This window comes from Anoplopoma fimbria, chromosome 3 (assembly GCF_027596085.1).
Source record: "Anoplopoma fimbria isolate UVic2021 breed Golden Eagle Sablefish chromosome 3, Afim_UVic_2022, whole genome shotgun sequence".
Classification (NCBI taxonomy): domain Eukaryota; kingdom Metazoa; phylum Chordata; class Actinopteri; order Perciformes; family Anoplopomatidae; genus Anoplopoma; species Anoplopoma fimbria.
In genome coordinates this window covers 9450284-9471332 of record NC_072451.1, presented here as the reverse complement: position 1 = coordinate 9471332, position 21049 = coordinate 9450284, and the positions used below count along the sequence as shown (strand labels likewise).

The following is a 21049-nucleotide window of genomic DNA, read 5'->3' as shown; positions in this document are numbered from 1 at the left end:
TGTACTGACCAAATTTGAAGTGGATCTGATGAATTCCCTAGGAGGAGTTCGTCAAAGTGTAGCGCCTGTAAATGGCCGAAAAAGTGACGAAAATGCACACAAAAATCTAAATGGCTGACTTCCGGTTTGGTTTGGACCATGGTCCCAAGAGGCTTTTTTTTTAAGTCCACATGAGATACATACGCCTACCAAAATTCATGCATCTAGGTCAAACGTAGCGCTGGGGCAGCTTATTTGAAAATTTGTAGGGGGCGCTATCGAGGCAATTTTAAACGGCAAAGCACAAATCTGATACGAAATATTTATTTACATCACCTATTACACGTGTGAGAAGATCCATGAGTTCATGAGCATCCCAAGCCACAGAAAAATCAACTTCCTTTTTCATGGCGAACAAAGCGTTGCCACGGCAACGGGGTTCAATGAAATCCAACAATATTTAGGATGATGCATCAAGAAGGTCTTAAGGCTTTCCTTACCAAATTTGAAGTCGATTTGGTTCACTGGCTAGGGGCAGTACATCAAAGTATAAAGCTTGTCATTTCCTTTTGCCAGTAGGTGGCGCTATGCTTTTGTGATTTTTTTTGCATTGGAATTCAGCCCTGAACCAGCATCATGCACAAGAGATTTTGGCCAGATTGGACTATGTACCTTGGAGTTACAACAACTTCCTTTTTCATGGCGACCGCCACAAATTGGTGGCCACGCCACGCCAAGGTCCTTGGATCAAAACTCACCATTTTAGTAACATTTGATCATGAAGCTCTAAAGATCATCCTGACCAAATTTGAAGTCGATTGCATAAATTCTGTAGGAGGCCTGAATGCCTTAAAATGCCTGAAAATGACAAACTTTCATTCGGACACCAGTCCATTTGACTTGAAATTTCACACACTTATGCACCTCCATGAGCTCTACAAATAATCCTCTTGGGACCCTAAGCTCCGCCTACCAAAAATTTCCACCATTTTGTATTTTCTGAAAAACACATTTTTGCAAACTCCTCTTGAACGCTTAGTTTGATTTCCACCAAATGTCCTGTGGATCATTATTGGATCAATGTCATCAAAAATTATCAAAAGCTTGTTGATATCTCATTTCGTTTAGAATATATGGACCAATGAACTTGATAGGGGCGTGGCTTCCTACATCAATACACATAACGTAAATACCATTTGACCTATAACCACGGAATTTGCAGCATCTGTCCACAAGGCATGACTCGATAGCGCCCCCTACAAAATTCCGATTTTGAAAGGCCACGGCCCTCATCCCGTAAGTCCGATTGACTTGAAATTCTACACACATATCCAGTTCCATCTGTATGCACATTTTTGCATACATATCCTAAATGCAGAGTCCTATTGCTTCCAACTTTCTCTGTGTTATCACACAATCAATATCATCAATAGTTGTAAAAATCTTGTTGATATCTCATTGCGTTTACAAGATATGGAGCAGTGAACATAACAGGGGCTTTGTACAACAACAGGCATCACCTGAGAACCGTTTGGCCTATCATCACGAAACTTGCAGAATATGTCAGCATCGCATCCTGGAACAAGCCCTGAAATTTTCGTTCCGTTCATCCAATAGGGGCCGCTACAGTAATTTGTTCAATTTCTGTATTTGTATGCATCTAACTATTGGACGCGGTGTCCGATTGTCGCAGGCGTTCGCCGCCTCTTGAGCCTGCGTCCCGCCGGTACCCCACCACGTGTGCAGTGCGAGGGCCCGATCATCGCTGCTTGCAGCTTTAATTTATTTTGATCATTTGGTCATCATTGTTATTGTCACATTTCAGTTTTCATCATTTTTACTAGATTTCTTACTATTATTTCATCATTTTAATCTTTTACTCAACTCGCTTTAGGTTAATCCAAATTGAGATGCTCAACAATGGAGCTGCCACCCTCAATTGAAAAATGGACCAAGGCAGACGTCCATCTGTGGCTGATGACAGTGGTCAAAGTTCATGAGGCATATGCCGACAAATTCTTTGAAGAGGAAGTGTCTGGAGACATTTTAGTTGTCTTTGAAAAGAAAGACATATTGGAATTAAAAATAAAGCATGGTCCTGCTGTAAAAATCACATCTTATCTAGAAAGTCTGAAAGAAGGATCACAACATGAACCACAGTTCCCAGGATATGTGAAAAACTGGACAAAGGAGCAAGTAAACCAGTGGTTACTGCAGCATGTTAGGTTATATAGCAAATATGCAGAACGACTCCAACAGGAAGATGTGTCTGGAGATTGCCTTGTTTGCTTCAAAAAGCAGGATTTTCTGGATCTGGATTTGAAAAATGGTCCTGCCGTGAAGGTTCTGGCAGAACTCCGTCAGTTGAACAAAAAACCTGAGCTAACACTGCAACCAATCCTTCACACTAGCACAGACCAAAAAGAATCTCCAGAACCCACTCAACATGAATCGTGTCTGGCTCAGGCCATAGCAATCAAACAACCAGATTCCTTATATAAAATTGAATCAAAAACAGACAAAATTGTGGGAAGGGAATCTGAAAAGGCACAGCTGCCATTCCAAATGGTTTCAGAGAAGGAGGGAAATCAGCAGCCAAATCCACACGACTTAGGACCCGGGAGACAAGGAGCTAATATGGTAAAATCTCTACAGTATGTTTGTAGTATATGCATTCTTGTATCCAGCATGTATAGATCATTTTGATATACAATACAAATATTTAGTTAGCACACAAATACTTTTTTTAAAATTTTATATGGACACGGGTAACTTCGTAAAGTTGACACTTAAGATTTATTTCTGTTTCTTCCTGCAGAGCACAGTCCCATCAGACATACTAAAGATCCCTGTGGAGATCCAGAAAACCCTAGACAACCTTCTAAAAGATGACCTAAAGAATTTTAATTTCTACTTACAAGAATACAGTAAATCCAAGCATGGACCTATTCCTCGAGGTAAACTGGAGGGCAAGGACACCATGGACACCACTAAGTTAATGACTGACCATTATGGAAGCAAGGAGGCTTTACAGGTCACAAAAGACATTCTAAAAGAAATCAATCAGCGAGAACTTGCTCGTCAGCTGGAAAAGAAAATGGGTAAGACAACCGATATTTATTCAATTTGTGAAGTTGCATTCATTTGAAAATACATTATTTTTGTATTCTGCTGATAGTCTGCATTATTTAGTAATGTTTCTTATATTAGCTTGTTGACACATTCTAATCGACACATTTAATTAAGTCTTAAAATAAACAAAGACCAAAACCACTGAAACAATGTCCCCAACAATTGCACTGCATTTCTTACTGTACTTTTGAGAAAAAAACTATATTGACCTGAGGTTTAGGAAATTACTGTGACTATATATTTCTGTGAAGTGATTTTAAAGATTTACATCTTAACTGGTAGAGTCTCACAACAATACACTGTGGTTTTACTTTTTTTTACATTGGATTTAATGACAATAAGAAAACCAGCCTTTACCTAAGATGTTGTTTTCTGAATGTCTTCTTTTACTCAATAATGCATCTATTTTACTGTTTACACAGGTCAACTGGAACAGCAGAGTCTTTCGAAAGACGTTTTGAAGAAAGAAGCTAACCAGGGTGAAAAACTTAAGAATCTGTTAACTTGCGGTGGGAACTCACTGGACAACTATGACCAATTTATTGTTGTTGTCAACAAGAGTAGTCCAGAACAAGTAGAGTATCTTCTGTTTTTGAATAAGCTGAAACCCTTTTGTGTGTTGGACTTTGACCCTAACTCTGTTGCTCAAGGTGGATTGTGTCATTTCTACAGAGAGTCAAGGGTGGCCAATCTGCATACACCATCACAGTATCAAGGACAAACTGAAACAGTGATAAAAGGCCTTAACCTCTACAAACACACCAGCTGGGTCTTCTGCAATGGCAGACATGACCTTGATGGTGAGTCAAACAAGGAGTTAGACTATAAAAACTGGCTGAGGAAATCTTGCAGAGATGTAGAGCAGTTGGTTTCATTTATTTGCAACCCTGACGTTCTTTTACACAATGGAAGTCTCATAATTTTCCTCTTACTCTCACCTGTGGACACTGAAAAAGACCCAATCTTTGACATCTACAAATCTTTCATCAAACACACAAAAGAGGAAAGCATCATCACTATTTGTGAATCTCAGGGCATGTATGAGAAATGGCGGAAGCTTGTACAAGAAAAGTGTGAATCTGACATCGACCCACGATCAATATATGATCTGACCCTCAGTGAGGTCAATGGAACCGTAATGGCACTGGGACCATTCAATCAGTCATCCGAAAGGTTGCTTCCCTCTTCTGGTTCTAGTTTTGTTGTTCTAAAGCAGAAGGATGAAGACTTGTTGGCAGCTCTGGATATTTTGTGTATGAATCAGTGTGAAAACACAATTGATGAAAACAGTTCAGAGTTTCATGACCACAGAATCAGAGTTGAGGAGGAATTCTACAAAGGAGGCAAAGTCAAATGGTGGAACTTCTACTTCTGTGACAAAGACAAAGAGAAGCCATTTGTTAAACGGGACAAGTACGAAAATGTGAAGAAGATGATAAGGTCTCAGTTAAGGGATTCCAAAAACATGTGTGCCCTACTCAATCTGTTTCATCATCCAGGCTGTGGAGGTACCACTTTAGCAATGCATGTGATGTGGGATCTCCGTCAAGAGTTCAGGTGTGCTGTACTGAAGGACAACACACTGCCAAAGAAAGAAGTTGCCAATCAAGTCAGTACGCTCATGAAACTTGAAAGTGAGAAACCATCTCCAGTTTTGCTGTTAGTCGATGATTCAAAAGAAGCCGAGAATCCTCACATACTTGTGAACTGCATACATAAAGCAGTAGAGTATGGCTTAAACATGAATGTGGTTGACGCACCAAACTGCAAAGTCATCATCCTTAACTGTGTTCGATCCCACAGCCCAAAGGAGCAATACAAACAGCAGAACACAGCACAAAGTCAATTCATAACTGCTTCATTGACACAAGAAGAGCAGAAGGAGTTTGAAAAGAAGCTCAAAGAACTTCAAGAAACTCATGAAAAACCTGAAAACTTTTACAGCTTCATGATCATGAAGAGCAACTTTGACAAAAAGTACATCAAGGATCTTGCTCGTAACACACTGGAGAACTTTGATTACAGCTCAAATAAGGCCAGACTGTTTGCCTTTCTAGTGTTACTTAACACTTATATGGCAGAATCAGAAATCTCTCTTTCCCTCTGTAAAGATTTTCTGGGGATGAAAATGATACAATGGTCGGGGGACAGCATAATGGGCAGAATGGAGCCATACTCAAACTTTCTCATCATGGACACAGTTGAAGACTTGGGAGGATACAAAGGAATCCGCATCCTTCATCACTCCATAGCATCTGCATGTCTGGAAGAGTTGGAGAGAAGCTACTTACTAAAAGTAAGTGATATCACTATGGAGATTCTTCATTGTGATCTGTTCTTCAGTATTGGTGTTGTCAAACACAGATTCATGCTCTCTATTCAACAAATGTTGATTGAAAGGCAGCGCAAGAAAGATGGAGATGAGAGAGAACCATTTTCTCCTCTTATAGGCAAAATCCACCAAGATCAAGGGAGACAAACTGTCCAAGACATCTTTGTGAAAGCATCATCCAGGTTTGTGACAAGTGCGTCTATTCCTCAGGCCCTTGCGAGATATTTGTACATCAAGGAGAGTGACTTCCCAGAGGCTCTGCAATGGGCTGAAAAGGCCAAGAACATCAGACAAAACCCATACACATTTGACACAATTGGGCAGATTCACAAAAGCAATTTAAAATCTAACAACCACAGAGAAAAGCAGGAAACTTCACGCAATCCAGAGGACCTAAAAACAAACATTAAAATAGCAGAAAATGCTATTGCAGCATTTAAAAGGGCTCAAGAGCTGGCAAATGAAGATGACAAACCTGAGACAGAAGCTGCTGATGATGAGTCAGATGACTATCCCAGAAAGTCATATGATGTTAATGGCTATGTAGGGGTGCTGGATATTGCCTTCCTGGTCTTTGAGATATTGAGCAGATTGCCCTTCTTTGAGGAAAATCATCCAATGAAGAAGAAGTACTTGCAGAGTTTTCTGAAAAAAACAATCCCAATCACCAGTGTGTATAAGAAGGACAATGAGTTCAACAACAGATATGTGGAGATAATCAAAGAACACGAACACTTTCTACAGAGTTTAAAATCTGAAGTAAAAGAAATTTTCGAACTTCTTGTCTTTTACTTCACAAATATAAAAGCGAACACCTCTAAATTAGATTTTCTTTCGATTGTCAGTGTACTTTTTAAAAAGTATGTATCTCTTTTTTGCACTACTTCAGAGGAAATAAAACAAGAACAACATCCTCATCTCAATTTGGAAATCGCTATTGAGGAGCGAAGATTGTTTCTTGAAGAGAAACATGCAGATACATTTTCCGGAATTCTTCAGCTTTTGGACAATCCTGCCGTGGAGATTGAGAAGATCACAGAATGCTATGCATTCTTACAACAACAACAACTTATCAACCAAAAACAAAAGACAAAGGAAACCATCAATTACATTTTGTCAAACATAGTTCTTTACGTTTTGAGAAGAAAATCTAAACATGTAAAGAGTTACAGCTACCTCTCTACTCTACTTTTGAAAACGCTCCAAGAAGTAGGACTTCAGTATCCCTTCCCAGATCCATACTACCTGGCTATGCTGTTACTCTGGCCAAGTCCTAGGCATGAAAACACAGAAATTGAGACATATGTGAGAGCAATTCGGAAATCGAAGCGCCTGTTTTTATCATTTCGAATAAGGAACACTATTGCCCTCCTCTACCTTGGGAAAGAAGAGGGACTCAAGAGGCTTGTTTCTAAACGCCAACTAGATGAGAATTTTAAAGAGATGCGCCGTGATACCTTGTCGCAACTTTGGCGGAATGGAGATATATTTAAAAACAAAGCAATTATTAACCGCCTTCACAGAGTCAGTGGAACGACTGAACAAGGAGAGGTGTTTGCCAATTATGGCAAACTGAAAATCCCTGTGCGTCCAGCTTTAATTGCTGGTATAAGAAGTGGTTCAAGCACAGAAAAAGTTTCTTTCTACCTTGGCTTTGCCATTAATGGACCCCTGGCATATGATATCCAGTATGAAAACTAGGGTAGCTGATTGTACAACAAGTGCATCAGAAAGGCAAAGACATGAACTACACAGTGTGAAAAAATCTGTGAACTAACTGTGACCGAATTTCAAACACACCTCATAAATGCACATGAGCATTTGATAATTAGCCAGATTGCAGGGTTATATGGTGATCCTGTAGCTCAATATAGCTGCAGAAGTTAGTTTTTATATTATTTTTATGTCATCTAATGTTTTATTAACCTTTATTATCAATCTTCCAAGGAGTATTTGTTGTTTTGTTTTTGTTTACTCTTGCAGATGTTGCATATTTGCCAAGCAATATCATATTCATTTATTTTAAAGTGCAAATATCATAATACAGAAGTTAATCTCATTTTTGAACAAACAACTGACGCATGAACTGTACCTTTTGAGAAACAGGTGTGACAGCCAGTGATTCACTGTGATGGTACTTTAAAAACACCTCATAAAAGCACATGGGCATTTGATTAAACAGACATATTTCAGGTTGTTATGATGATCCTGTAGCTCTATCTATAGATGTTTGCTCTTATATTATTTTTTATGAGGTTTAATCTCTTAACATTTATTATCCACTTTCCAAGGGAGTTGTTGTTTTGATGTTGTTGTCTCTTGCAAATGTGGCACATTTGCCAAATTACCTTCTTTTCATTTATCTGCAAGTGCAAATACAATATGCGTAGTTAAACACAAGCACTGATGCATGAACTGTACCTTTTGAGAAACAGGTGTGGCAGCCAGTGAACTTCAAACACACCTCATAAAAGCACACGAGCATATTATAATCAGACAGATTGCAGGGTTATGTAACATCTTCTTGCTCAATATAGCCGCTTATTTACTGTTTGATTTTAATATTCCTTTTAATTACATTTAATATTTTATTAACATTTATCATACATTTTCTGAGAAGTTTTTAAAATTATTTTGCAGATGTGGCATAGTTGCCAAACAATCTCCTACTCATTTATTTTAAGGTGCAGATATCACAGGAGTTAATCTTAGCTCATTTTTGAACAAACAACTGACGCATGAACTGTACCTTTTGAGAAACAGGTGTGACAGCCAGTGATTCACTGTCATGGAACTTTAAACACACCTCATAAAAGCACACGAGCATATTATAATCAGAGGGATTGAAGAGTTATATAACATCCTCTTGCTCAATATAGCTGCTTATTTACTGTTTGTTTTTTATATTACATTTAATGACATTTAATACTTACATATATCATCCACTTTCTGAGGAGTTTTTTTATTATTATTTTGCAGATGTGACGCATTTGGCAAATATCATAATTCAAAAGTCAAGCTTAGTTCATTTTTGTACATATGAGGGCAACACAAGCACAACACAGGGAAAGTAAACTTTTTCTTGAAGAAATAGAGAACTCTGGAGCTCCCAAATGTCATTTGAGAACCATTGATCTAGCCCTTAATACTTTTGTATTTTTTTTTGTTTGACTATACATTGTAACATCATTATAAACTTCATCGAACAAGTTAACCTGAAATAAATTTTGTGCAACAATGTGATTGATGGTTGTAAAGTTTTCTGTAAGGACAAGATTTAGCCAAAAATGGTTTGTGAACTGTAAATGTTTCAGTGTCCAGCCATCCCATAATTCTAAACCATGATTTGCTGTTTGCCTTTTCAGAGACTGAACCTTAGTTTGTATTTTGTTGCTGTAAGATACTGTAATGTTAGTTATTAATGTAGATATTAGTATTGAAGTCAGAAATGGTAACTTAATGTTTTTTGACATGTGTTTATGAGCACAAATGTACTTCATGCCACTCCTGCCTGAGTCAGTGCCTAACTACTATCTAAAGAGTCTAGACATGCCACTGAAATGCATGTAAAATTCTTAACTATGCAATTAAAAAGTATCATATTGTACGTACAGTATTGTCTTAATTCTTGTTAATAATCGTAACTTTCACTCTGTGGACTAATAAAAGATGTCACATGCGTGGTAAATACAATATAGTATATCTGTATGTAATCCACGTAATCATTAACCAGGAAGTATAAAGACAGCAAACAGTCACGACGGGGAGGAGGGAGGGGAGGCAGTTGGATTAAACAAACACTCGTCTTTCCCCCAGGAGACCTCTGTCTATGCAGCATGTGAAACGAGAAGTTATCGTTTAATTTCTAAATCATATTTCTAAATCATATTGCGCGGCAAAAAACATAACCAAACAACAGTTACGCTCCCCCTTCGACCATCTCAATTTAGCCATGCGCGTCATTCCCCAGGAACGCTATTTCATCTCCCGCTTGTTGGACATGGGGTCCTCCGTGTCCAATTTACACAATGTCATATCTCTTGATGACAGGTGCCGCTCCGACCTACGGTTTTGGTCTCTTCTGCTGGAACAATGGAATGGCGTAATATTTTTTTACAACAATCTGGTCTATTCCTCTGATTCGCTGAAATTTTATACGGATGGGGCGCCATCCGTGAGTTTTGGGGGGTTCTATCAAGGCAAATGGTTTGCTAGCCACTGGCCTCCCTCTTTTTCACAGTTTGATAAGTCCTCAGCTCTGTATGAGATTTATCCCGTTGCCATGGCCTGCTTTGTCTAGGGCCGGCACTGGAAATGCAAAGCGCATCTCTGTAAGGTGTGATAATCAAGCTGTTGTCGACATCATCAACAGATGGCGCTCCTCCTCGAAAGATATCATGCCTTTCATGAGAAGCATCACGTGGTCAGCTGTCACACATAACTTTATTATCACAGCCCGGTCACTAGCCCGGTCATTATAACACACTAGCTGATTCACTTTCCTGTTTCAAATTCCCGACTTTCCGGAGCATCTGTCCAGAGGCCTATCCAGTCTCAGTAACAGTTCCCACTTGACACACCCTGATGCTTTCCTAGAGCAAAGCCTTTTCCCCCATGGGGAAATAAATGGAGTCAGCCAAGATTTATATGAGAAAGGGGTTTAGCACTCTCCACCGTGGGAACATGCTTGGAGTACTTTCACTTTGTTTTGTGTTTCTGTTGGCATGCCTCTTAAACCGGTTCTCATAAACACCTTGTGTGCTTTCATTTGCTACTGCAGTGACGTTCGCCATTTCAAACCTCCATATATTCACAGTTTGATTTATGGCATTCAATTTAATATTTTTGGCCCGTTTCAAAAATATTTTTGACTTTACTGTGGTCTACCTAGACCCGCTGTATCCTGTTCTGCGGTCTATCGAGACCCCCCTATCCTTGTCTGTGGTCTATCAAGACCCTACCCTATCCGATAATTTACTAGACCCCTCTTAACCATGGCTTAACTTCAATTCGTGCAAGCTGATCCTAACAAGTTTTACCCGTAACCTTCTCACATGACTAATCTTCTGTTTCTGCGTAGGAGTTCTCTGCGGCAGTAGGTAAGGTATTTATTTTATATATCAATATAAAATAATTCTCTTGTATGGGATTGTGCTTTGCTGATCTCAGAGTTGTGCCCCTCTGTTATACGGCTTGGCCATGGAGTCCAATAGCCAAAGACCTTGTATTATTCATTCTTATGCATGTGTAATAAATTGTTACATTTTATTGAAGTCTCTCCCGATTGAACTGCCAATAACAACATTCCAAGTTAGAGATAGGGAGAAACGTAAAGCAAGACAGATTTTGCCTGATGGCCTCAAATCACTAAATCCACCTGGTTAAAAAAACACACCCAAGGGGCAGTTAGTCGCAGGCAGAAACATCGTGAAAAACACTCAATGGAGGTAATTTCCAAATAGGTCTAGTACTTAGTATTATGACATTGACAAATCCTGTGGATGATAGAAACGAGATTATTTCAAAAGATAAAAACTTTTCCCATGGTATCATTTTAAATGTAAATTATCCAGAAATAACAATTGAGAACTAAAAGGTCATTAAAAATGTAAAAAATGAAAACAGGTCATTCAGCTTATTCTCTGAATACTGGCGCTGTTGATTATTTCACAACATAATGAGGCATGTAATTAAGAATAGAGATAGTTACATCTTTTTTTAATGCTAAACGCTAGATTGGAAACCAGTGTCGGAGGAAGTACTCAGTTCCTTATCTTAAGTAAAAATACGAATACCATATGAAGAAAATTAAGTACTCAATGCAGAAAATGTCCCCGTGACTATTAAACAATTATATCTTATTATCATTAGCTTATTATTACTCATGCATTAATGTTAGAGCAGGGTTTTACTGTTGTAGTTGTTTGAGCTGAAGCTCATTTTGATATATTAACTAATGATTATTTTCATTATGGATTATTCCGCTGATAATTTTCTCCATTAATCGATCAATTGTTTGGTTTAAATGAATAGTAAGAAATGCCGTCACATTTACCCAGAGCCCAAAGTGACACCTTCACAATCAAAAGTCCAAATTTCACAATATGATAAATATATTACAATAATTAACATTATTGAAAGGAAACAACAAATCTTAACATTTATTTAGCTAGATCCATGAAACGTCCGAAACGTATCCATTAATTGATTAATCCAAAAACTGTTTAAGCTGTATGTGTATTAACTGTTGGTTAGTTTAATTAATACCAACATATCTTATAAACTCTTGTTTTGTGTGTGAAAATCTTAGCTTGTAAAGTAATTAAAGCTGTCAAATGAATGTAGTGAAGTAAAAGAGTACAATACTTCCCTAGATGTAGTGGAAGAGAAGTATAAAGCGGCATTAAAGAAAATACTCAAGTAAAATACAAGTACCTCAAATTTGTACTTAAGTTCAGTACCTGATTAAAAAGCGCTGATCTCCATCTAAAATTCAAAGACCAATACATCGGTTTGTGCAGCGATCTTTATTATGACAAAAATATGAAAACTAATGTACAGAGCAGCATCATCGCGTATCATTAAATATGACTTTAACATGTTCACAGAGGCTGTTATGACAGTAGCGGTAAACCTCTCAGTGAGTGTGAGCTGGCGACGAACAGATGAATGTGTGTTGAGTTTCAGGGGAGCAGCTTGTGGAGATCCAGCTTCTGGGGTTTTCGACCAGCACGCAGTCCGAGCCGACGCCGGTTTCAGACCCCCTCAGTCTGGAGAAGGAGAGCGTCCGACCATCAGCCCACATCCAGCGACCCGCACCTCCAGACAGACCTGAGAGACACGCAGAGTTAGCAACAATTACTGCCAAGGATTCAGAGATGCAACTCTAATATTCTCAGCCTAAATCTGTTTGACTTTAACGTCTGAGTTTTGCTTGACAAATTTCAATCCAGTGTATTTTTTTTACCATAGACTGTATATAAGTAGTGGACATAGTCCTTGAAGACTCAAGTTCGGCTATTTTGCTGTCACCATCTTGCCACTCACCGATCCAAAATGGCTTCCTCCCTGCGAACTTCCATAGCCAGGCCATGTCTCTTCTGGACCGCACGCTGGTCAGACTGCTGTTAAACCTGACACACAATGACAAACGTTTACAGCTGTGTTCACACATACTGATACAACTTCAAGAAACTGAAACTTGATGCATGTGCAGGCACCTTAACTCAGGTTTATGCCTAAATTTACAAGAAGCATTATAACAGATTAAACAGTTTTCATCTTTTCATCAACTTTTTATTCATATTATTTTTCATTTAAGTACATTATGAATAGGCTAGAACACATTTCCCTGTTCAATGATTTTATTTAACTGTTGTGATTAAATCCTTGTAAAAAAAATCTGGTTAAATTATCATATTTCTTTAAATAAGCTATAATCAATATTTTTACTTTAAATATGTATAAAGTGTCAGTGTGACTGGTAGCGATGAACCTCAGAGAATTATCAACCGAATCTGGAACTCCACTCATCTTTACAGAAGTTTTCGCTTGTTTAGCTGTCCAGGCCCACGACTGTACTGTTCTGGTTCACTCTCACCAATTTCACAGCATTTTTTTCAGTGAAAAAGCAGTAAAAGCCACTGAAAACTACCTGCTCAGCAGCAAACAACAGACAGATACAGAACGAGACTAGCAGGAGAACATAGTTGAGCATTTAGCAGCTAAAGAGACTGATATCTTTCACAGGAGTTGGTGGAGACCAAAAACAGAGCTAAAAGAATATGAATATTGGGTTGACATATAACTTCTTATTTTTTTCAAAGAAATTTGACAACAAAAAAAGGTGCTGATAAAACCTGTTTATCTTCCACACTGTTAAAATCCTCAAGGCGAATGAGACAAACAGCATAAGAACACCTTGAACCACAGAATCCTGCACACTATCACCTCCAGAGATTACAAAATATTTTTATAAAAAACTTCTCTAATGCTTAAGAGGATAATCCAGTTTACTGCAACTTAGTTTATATTACCTTCCTGACAATTTTTTCATTCATAATTCTATTTTATTTTATCAAAAGGAATAGAAATTATGGATAAAACTCTGGTGATAAAACCCAAACTGCAGTTTAAAAATAATTGTTATGCTTTGATGTTAGAAAATGAATAAAACAAAAGTAAAAGTGTGCTTTTTGTGTTATTTACAGCAGAGAGCAGCTCCTCTCGGCGCTGGCCCAGCTGGCAACAGACGAGCCCACCATGTAGCAGTTCCTCCTGTAGTGAGTCCAACCGTCAGGACAGGAGCTGCTGATCGCCTTCCCCGTCTAAAAAAAAAGCAGAATTATCACAACATTGAACACAGAACAATGAGGCCAACTCTGACTGTTTATAGGTCAGCCTGGCTAATACAGCTTTTACAGGCGGTAACACCATGGGGGTGTTGAAGGATCAGTGTAAATGTAGTTCACATTTATAAAAAGCTGAAGATTGATTTAGATGTATTGGATATTTATTCTTCACAAGGAAAAATAAAAACAGGAAAGCTGAGATGAAGTGTGTGTTTGCACCTTGCGCTGGCGTAGCTCCGGTTGGTGTCTGGGTCCTGGATGGTCCATCTGAGGAGGCTCTCTGACTCGGAGGTCCTGCGGGGGGCGACCGGGATGCAACTGGCTCCACCCGGCGTCCCCCTGCTTCAGCTCCTCCACCCGGAGAGGAGTCAGACTGTGGAACTGAGGAGAACCAGGCGGATGTTAACACGGGTGAGTCTGTGTGTTTTTCATCCAACTGCAGACAAACGAGCAAGTCTTACCGTCCAGACCTTCTCCTCAGACCTCCTCTCTCCGGACCGATGGACCTGAACAACGGCAGTCAAAACACTCAAACATCAGCTTTTTGCAGAAAATTAACACACATATCAATTTAAGCATTTTCAGCAATTCAGCATGCTCAAAAAAGTTAAAGAAAAATAGATAAAGAAAGAAGAATAAAGACTATAATATGTCAGACTTTTAATTATCCAGAATTATCCTTTAAGCAATTTCCAGCAGCAATAATAACTGGAAGCAACACTAACCTTCAGTCCTCCATGTCTGACCCTGTGGCCAATTCTCCCAGTGCTCCCAGTGGCCGCCCCTGGCAGCTGCCTGCTGTGGTAGCGGACGTGGCCGTAGCCGCCGGGGCCCGCCTGGTCCTGTGGTTCCCCGTCTCCGTAGTCCAGGTAGGGCCGGCGGTTTGGGACATCGCCTCGTGGAGGGTGAGGCCGGTTCTCCCACAGTAGCTCCGCCTCGATGTCAGTGACAGCGTCCTCCTTCTCCAGAGGATCTGGGAGGGAAGGAGGATGAGGAGGAGGAGGAGGAGGAGGAGGAGGAGGAGGTGGGAGTCGTGTCTCATCCTCTTCCACCTTCAGGTCGTCTGGATCGCAGCGTCCTAGTAGACAGCAGAAAGAGCGTTTATTAGACAACGATTTTCAAAACTACCACAAATCAAAAACACAAAACGATATAGCTCTACCTCCTCTGGGGTCGATGATTTCCACGCTAGCGGAGCTCCTCTGTCCCAAGACGGCGTTTTTGGGGTTTTTCAGGGTGACAGTGAAGGTCTCGTGGTTTTCTTCCAGACCATCATCCATGAGGTAAATGTTCCAGGTTTTCAAACTGACTCCTGAACAAAAGACGGGATCAAAATAAATCACTATATTGCAGGAGCAGCCGGAACCGTAAACATCAACCAAACGCCTCACAAGAGTTGCTAAATTTACCGAAAATACAAAATGATTCAAAATTGATGAATTTTCATAATGGGTTCTACAAAGATCAACAATCCACCTGAAGCTGTCTGATTGGATGTTTCCTACAGCAATGCTCTCTGGGATTTGTTTTGGACTTCTCTTCTGAAGCAGAATCTTGTTTTTTTAAAGTGTTTTTTGCACCAATGATTCAACCAGGAGAGAGTTTTTCTGTCCGTCACAGTTTTGAAATGATTCTTATGTTAAATGAAGCACAGTGGACCTGAACAGAGTCCAGTAGAGTCTGACCTGGATCGAACTGGATGAGACCGGCTGTGCTGTGAGTGAAGTCCCTGCCGGGTTTAGCCGATCCCTCCTCCACCTGTGCAAACGAGGACGTATAACAACAACACTCATTAATGTAATTATGATAATATTCTTAATTCGCAGCACTTTTAAAGTCAAACAGCAGCTCACAGATTCTGGAGGCTGTGGAAGAAGGCCGCCACACTCGTACCTGGATGGCGACGTACGCTGGGTCCATGCTCTTCCCGCTGCGTTGGATCTGGATCTGGAGCGTCCCAGAGGTCTCGCAGGTTCTGTAGCAGGTCGCCGACAGCTCCACCCGGGACCAGGACAGCTCCAGTCTGCAGGAGACCCCTTCATATACTGAACATACTCATTATGCAGAACATCATTCTGCGTAATGAGTATTTTTTCTTTTGGTACTTTAAGTATCACCTATTTTTTTTATTCATTTAAACATTTTTTGGAATGTAACAGAATATTTTTACACAGTGGTATTGCTACTTTAAGAGTATTTCTTCTTAAGCATGATCATTTTTGTCTAATTAGAGGTGTCAACAACTGCAGTGAATTAGGACCATTGTAGGTACAATAGAATAAAATGATGGAGCCTGGGGGGGGGGGTTAACCTACAATACCATGGCCCTAATATCCCGTCATAGTCGACACACTGACTGGACCAAGTCTTTTCTAATAAATTAACAAATTTCAGTTCCTGTGAATCAGTCTAATCCTTTTCCTTCTCCAAAACCTACATTTCGGGTAGCATGGTGTTTCCTGCCGGGTCAGTGAGGCGGAACAGGAAGCTGTCGGCCGTCACCTCCATGTCGGCCGGGAGGACGAACACCACAGAGCGCTGGTCCACGTCCCGCTGGGTGAAGCGGCCTTTGATGTAAGCTCCTGGAAGGACAGGAAGTTTAAAGCCAAGGGAACATTCAATTAACATCTATATCTAAAACATCTCTCACTAAAGCTTTAAACTAACAGCCCACCTGTGAGGGCGTTCTCCAGGTAGCCAAAGTGTGGCGGTCTGGTGATGGAGAACTCCAGCTCCTCCGTGGGGCTGTCAGGATCGGAGGCCTGCAGATGTTTGGAAGTGATGAGGATGCCGTATCGCCCACCGCCCAGATCCACCACTGTACTGGGACTCCGCCTGCTGGTCAGACTGGGAGGTAACCTATCCACGCGATCCACCTGATCCACAGCAGGAGAATTATATTTAAAAAAGGCATTAGGAAGAACGCAGGAGATCTAATTTTTAGGAAGATAACATATAAAAAAATATGGAGGCAAGGTTGAACTGTTGCAAATCTCAGAGAGATGTAACGAAATACATTTAATGTCAAACTGTACTTTGATTCAGAGGTTCTGGTCATTTTAGATTTTTTACATTACATTACATCTATCTGGCTAATAAAGTTATTGGTAACTTTGCTGAACAGTTTTGTGTTTGTTTAATCTTGTTTTATGGAACAAGTGAAAAGTAATGATGAACAGTAACAAGAAATGCAGCATAAATGTAGTAAAAATACAATAATTTAAACACAAATTCATAAAAGCCATCAATAAGGAGCTTACACATGTTACAAGACAAGACACCTTTGTACCTTATTGATTATATTTAATGTTTATATTATGTTTTTATTTGTGCTCTATATATTTGCACTCTCTCCTGCTTTGTACTGCAACTGCTGACCAACAATTTTTCTCAGGATGATTAAAGTTTGGATTCAAATGATCTTATCTTAAAATATGATCGGCAAAGTAATCACTTCTCTAACATTTGGTTCTGAAATGTAGAGGAAGACAAGCAGGAAGTCCCGAACATGTAAATCCATCACTCAGAATGTTCCTGTTATTTTGTCCACCAGCTATATGAATACAGAAAGAGAGACACTAATAAAGCTTCCTCTGCTGGACGTTTGGTAACAGGAAGTCAGAGATCAACAGTAGAAAAGAAACAGACGAGCAGTTCTTAATTTCAGCCACTGGGTGTCACTCCTGTCATGTGTAACAAGCAGCTGAGTAAAGAGTGAAAAACTGAATGTCACAACTATTAAACATGTTCTTGTACATGATTGAAGTTTCTACGTTTCCTCCAACTATTTTCTTTGGTTCTTGGTTTAATATTCTTTCCTGCTTTTCCCCAATTTCCCAATTATTTCTAAAGGAAAATTGAAGGACGTTTTTGGACAGCAAACGTAAAGATAAAGTGCTTTACTTTAAAATCAAGTGGTGGAGGAAGTACTCAGATTCTCTACTTCAGTAAAAGTACTAATAATATATTGAAAAGTATAATCAGGAAACAAACATCAAAATAATGTAATACATTCATTAAAAGCAGTAGATCCTCACATTTGTGAAGGTGGAAGCGTGAAATATTTTAGTTTTAGTTGCTTCCCACTACTGTTAATATCCCAGGACACGGGGGTGTATTGGGATTTTGGACGGCTGGAGGGACAAAATGAGACGTCACCTTCAACACTATTTTATGATCTAAACAATTCAATAATCTTCCATGAAATAATGAGTTGCCGCCCGAAATCAAAATATAACAACGTTGGAATATAATCACTGAATTTCAACAAATAATACATATATTTAAAAGTATATTTACATGAATAAATAAATCCAACATGGCCCTTATTCATCCATCTGTGACTCAGACAGTAAGACCTTTAACGTTGACCTTTGCCTTTTACTTCATATACACTTTTATTGCTGTTAATATTAAATAATATTATAAAAATGTAAGATAAAATTAAATATAATAAAATAAAATATATTGAAATAAAATAAAATAAAATTCGGAAATGGGCCATTCGTCATAACGAACTTCTACTTTTAGTAGTTGGAATAAAGTGTTATGCTTGCTAATATCTTTGTATGAAGGACTTTTACTAGTGTAGTATTTTCGCTGTGTGGTATTCGTACTTTTAATCAAGTAAACTATCCGAGTACTTCTTCCAGCTCAGCACAGACTGTCTGAGTTCTGAGTGGAGGAAATAGAAAACTATACTATTGTGTGTTGTGCTCACCTGTATGTTGAAGACAGCCGGCTCCTCTCTCAGCTGTCCAAACTCAAGGTATCCTCTGTTGATCCCGTCCATCGGCAGGAAGTAGAACCTGTCAATGTCCGCCGGGCTACCCGGGTCGTGCCGGTAAGCCAGGTTCAACTCGTCCACGTCCGTCTGGGAGAAGGTCAGCGGCGGTGACAGAGGGACGCCTCTCAGCAGCAGTTTGCCGTGGAGTGGCAGCTGAGTGATGACGTAGCTCAGGTTGGCGGCGGTGGTGTCGGGGTCGGTGAGCTGCAGCCGGTCGGAGGAGACGGTCTCCGTGGAGCCATCCTGCAGCCGGAGGCCCGTGTTCAGGTGGAGGGTCGGCGGGATGCGGTCACCGTGCTCGATGGTGAAGTGGAGGGTGCCGCTGCGGGACGAGTCGCCGTTGGTGACGACAAAACTGTGAAGACAAAAGACAGTTTGGTTAGGAGCAGATCTGAGATTATACCAACTGTTTATCAATCTATCATTATCAGTAAAGCCTTTAAGGACGTAATTACAAGTTAATCACACATTTAATATTACTATAAGGAGGAAAAATATGACTCTGTTGCATAAGTTGCAACTGAAACACCAAATATAAGTCATTTTTTTTAGTTTATGGACCAAAAAGTAGAATTAACTTTTCTGTCGCTCCAGAATCAAAGTTAGTTTTCACTTTTTATCATTACATACGTTTTCATTTCGTATTAATTCAGCTGTTTCTCTAAAAGATCCACATATTGTGGAACATTTGCTTTCTTTTGGGGAGTTTTCCCTGTGCCGATGTGAGGGAAGGACAGAGGATGTCGCATGTGTACAGATTGTAAAGCCCTCTGAGGCAAATTTGTAATTTGTGATTCTGGGCTATACAAAATAAACTGAATTGAATTGAATTTTGGGAAGATGCGTTTCACTGTATGTCCCCACGAAATAATAACAGATTAGAAAATATATATACATTTTGATGGTTTTAGCTTTTGGCATTTCTTTCTTTCCCTTCCCTTTTTTGGGGCATTTCCTCCTTTTATTTGTAGAAAGATGATTGGAAAGAAGAGATGAGAGACAGATAGGTAATGACAGTCGTTAGTCAATGTTTTTGGACTACTTAAAGTCGGGATATCTTTTCTTCTGCTGCACAGATTTGAATCGTTCTTTGTTGATTCTGTCTCTTGAAAGTCCCACAACTGAATTGAAGTTGAAGACTAAATGAGTGGCGTAGCTCCTTTATTGTGAGGCTGTTTGAATAATATTTTTTAATTTTGCAAAACAGATTTAAAAATATATAAAAAAATGTGTGTGAAATGCTAATAATTCATTTAAATAAGTGTCTTTGTGAGGAGCTTGATTTTAAATTATTGACAGTAATTAATCTCATGACTGTCTCTTTAGTAACACTGACGGCAGCTTCAGTCATCAATCACTCACATAAAGGCCTGTTTTCATTTGTAGACACACACGGCTCATTTTTCAGGTCCACTGCACTGTCAATTGTCACTCTGGTGTGTGTGTGTGTGTGTGTGTGTGTGTTTTGTCCCCCTCTCAGCCCTCTGCCAACACAATCTGCCTCTTAGCCCTGCAGCTGACTAACTGCCCTGGGCCTCGGCACACAGGCCACCACACCCACCCACCCACCACCCACCCACCCACCCACCCACACACACACACACACACACACACACACACACACACACACACACACACACAGGCATGTCCTGCCGTAACATCTGGCTCCGATGTCGGCCATATTTGCCCAGGGATGGCCGTCTGTGGCCGGCGCTCTGGCCGTCGTCGTCGTGCCAACGCCTGTTGTTATTCTCCTAGTAATGCCCATTCATCATCTGCTGTCACGGCAACAAACACACAATCTCACACACACACAATGAAGCACAGGTGTGTGGTCTTCAGATTTGGCTACACCTTAGTTGACAGAGCAACCTAACATCCTCCTCTGTCCTGATACTGTCTGTCCCTCTGTTTGTCTTCATGTCTGTCTGTCTGTCTGCATGTCTCCTTATTTGTCCATGTTTGTCTTTCTTTCTTAATCTCTTTCTGTCTCTCTGTTAGTCTTTCTCTCTGTTTGTCCTTCTTTCTCTCCTTCTGTCTGTCTTTCTGTCTGTCTGTCTCTCTCTTTTTCTCTTTGTGTCCATCTCTCTCTGTCTGTCAGCCTCTCTCCCCCCTTTCGTCTCCCCGTCTCGCCGTCCTCCGGTCCCTCAGTCTCTGAGTCTTGGCTGTGATCTGACCATCTCGTTCAGAGCCAGAATAAACCAGCCGGTCGGGGCAGCAGAGGTCTGGGTGACAAACCCGGGGTCCGCACACACTCCAGGTCACACTCACCCCAACACACAGCCCCCTCTCCCCCTCCCTCCTTTAAAAAAAACCCCCTGCTGCTGCCAAATTGGCTGGAAAAGCAGATAAACATACTGCAGCAGAGAAAGCCTCTCGTCTCCGGATGCTCTCTCTATCTCTCTTTCTCTCTCTCTCTCTCTCGTCTCGCTGCCCAGTTTCTTTCTTGCCAAATGTTGTGTGTGATAC

General features: G+C 40.1%; 2 protein-coding genes across 2 annotated transcripts in view; one reads left to right on the top strand and one right to left on the bottom strand.

Moving 5' to 3' along the window:
* Positions 1–2485: 2485 nt before the first annotated feature.
* On the top strand, positions 2486–9107 carry LOC129088953 (sterile alpha motif domain-containing protein 9). The gene is made up of 3 exons (XM_054596239.1): positions 2486–2619; positions 2798–3080; positions 3534–9107. Exons 1-3 carry the CDS (start codon positions 2545–2547, stop codon positions 7142–7144), a joined length of 3969 nt encoding a protein of 1322 aa, XP_054452214.1. The 5' UTR covers positions 2486–2544; the 3' UTR covers positions 7145–9107.
* A 2856-nt stretch (positions 9108–11963) lies between these two features.
* The window catches only part of frem1b (Fras1 related extracellular matrix 1b), a 49211-nt gene continuing 40125 nt past the window's right edge, over positions 11964–21049 (bottom strand). The window contains 12 exon segments of the mRNA XM_054626102.1: positions 11964–12274; positions 12491–12576; positions 13652–13770; positions 14014–14175; positions 14256–14300; positions 14520–14872; positions 14957–15106; positions 15480–15552; positions 15688–15817; positions 16232–16376; positions 16469–16670; positions 18515–18935. Coding sequence (XP_054482077.1) covers positions 12081–12274; positions 12491–12576; positions 13652–13770; positions 14014–14175; positions 14256–14300; positions 14520–14872; positions 14957–15106; positions 15480–15552; positions 15688–15817; positions 16232–16376; positions 16469–16670; positions 18515–18935 — 2080 coding nt within the window. The 3' untranslated portion in view covers positions 11964–12080.

What these genes read in the sequence shown, in the direction of transcription:
- LOC129088953 (XM_054596239.1), top strand. Translation starts at nt 2,545, where the DNA reads ATGGTTTCAGAGAAGGAGGGAAATCAGCAGCCAAATCCACACGACTTA. An exon ending in GGAGACAAGGAGCTAATATG is followed by an intron (nt 2,620 to 2,797) that starts GTAAAATCTCTA and finishes TTCTTCCTGCAG; the next exon opens with AGCACAGTCCCATCAGACAT. An exon ending in TCAGCTGGAAAAGAAAATGG is followed by an intron (nt 3,081 to 3,533) that starts GTAAGACAACCG and finishes CTGTTTACACAG; the next exon opens with GTCAACTGGAACAGCAGAGT.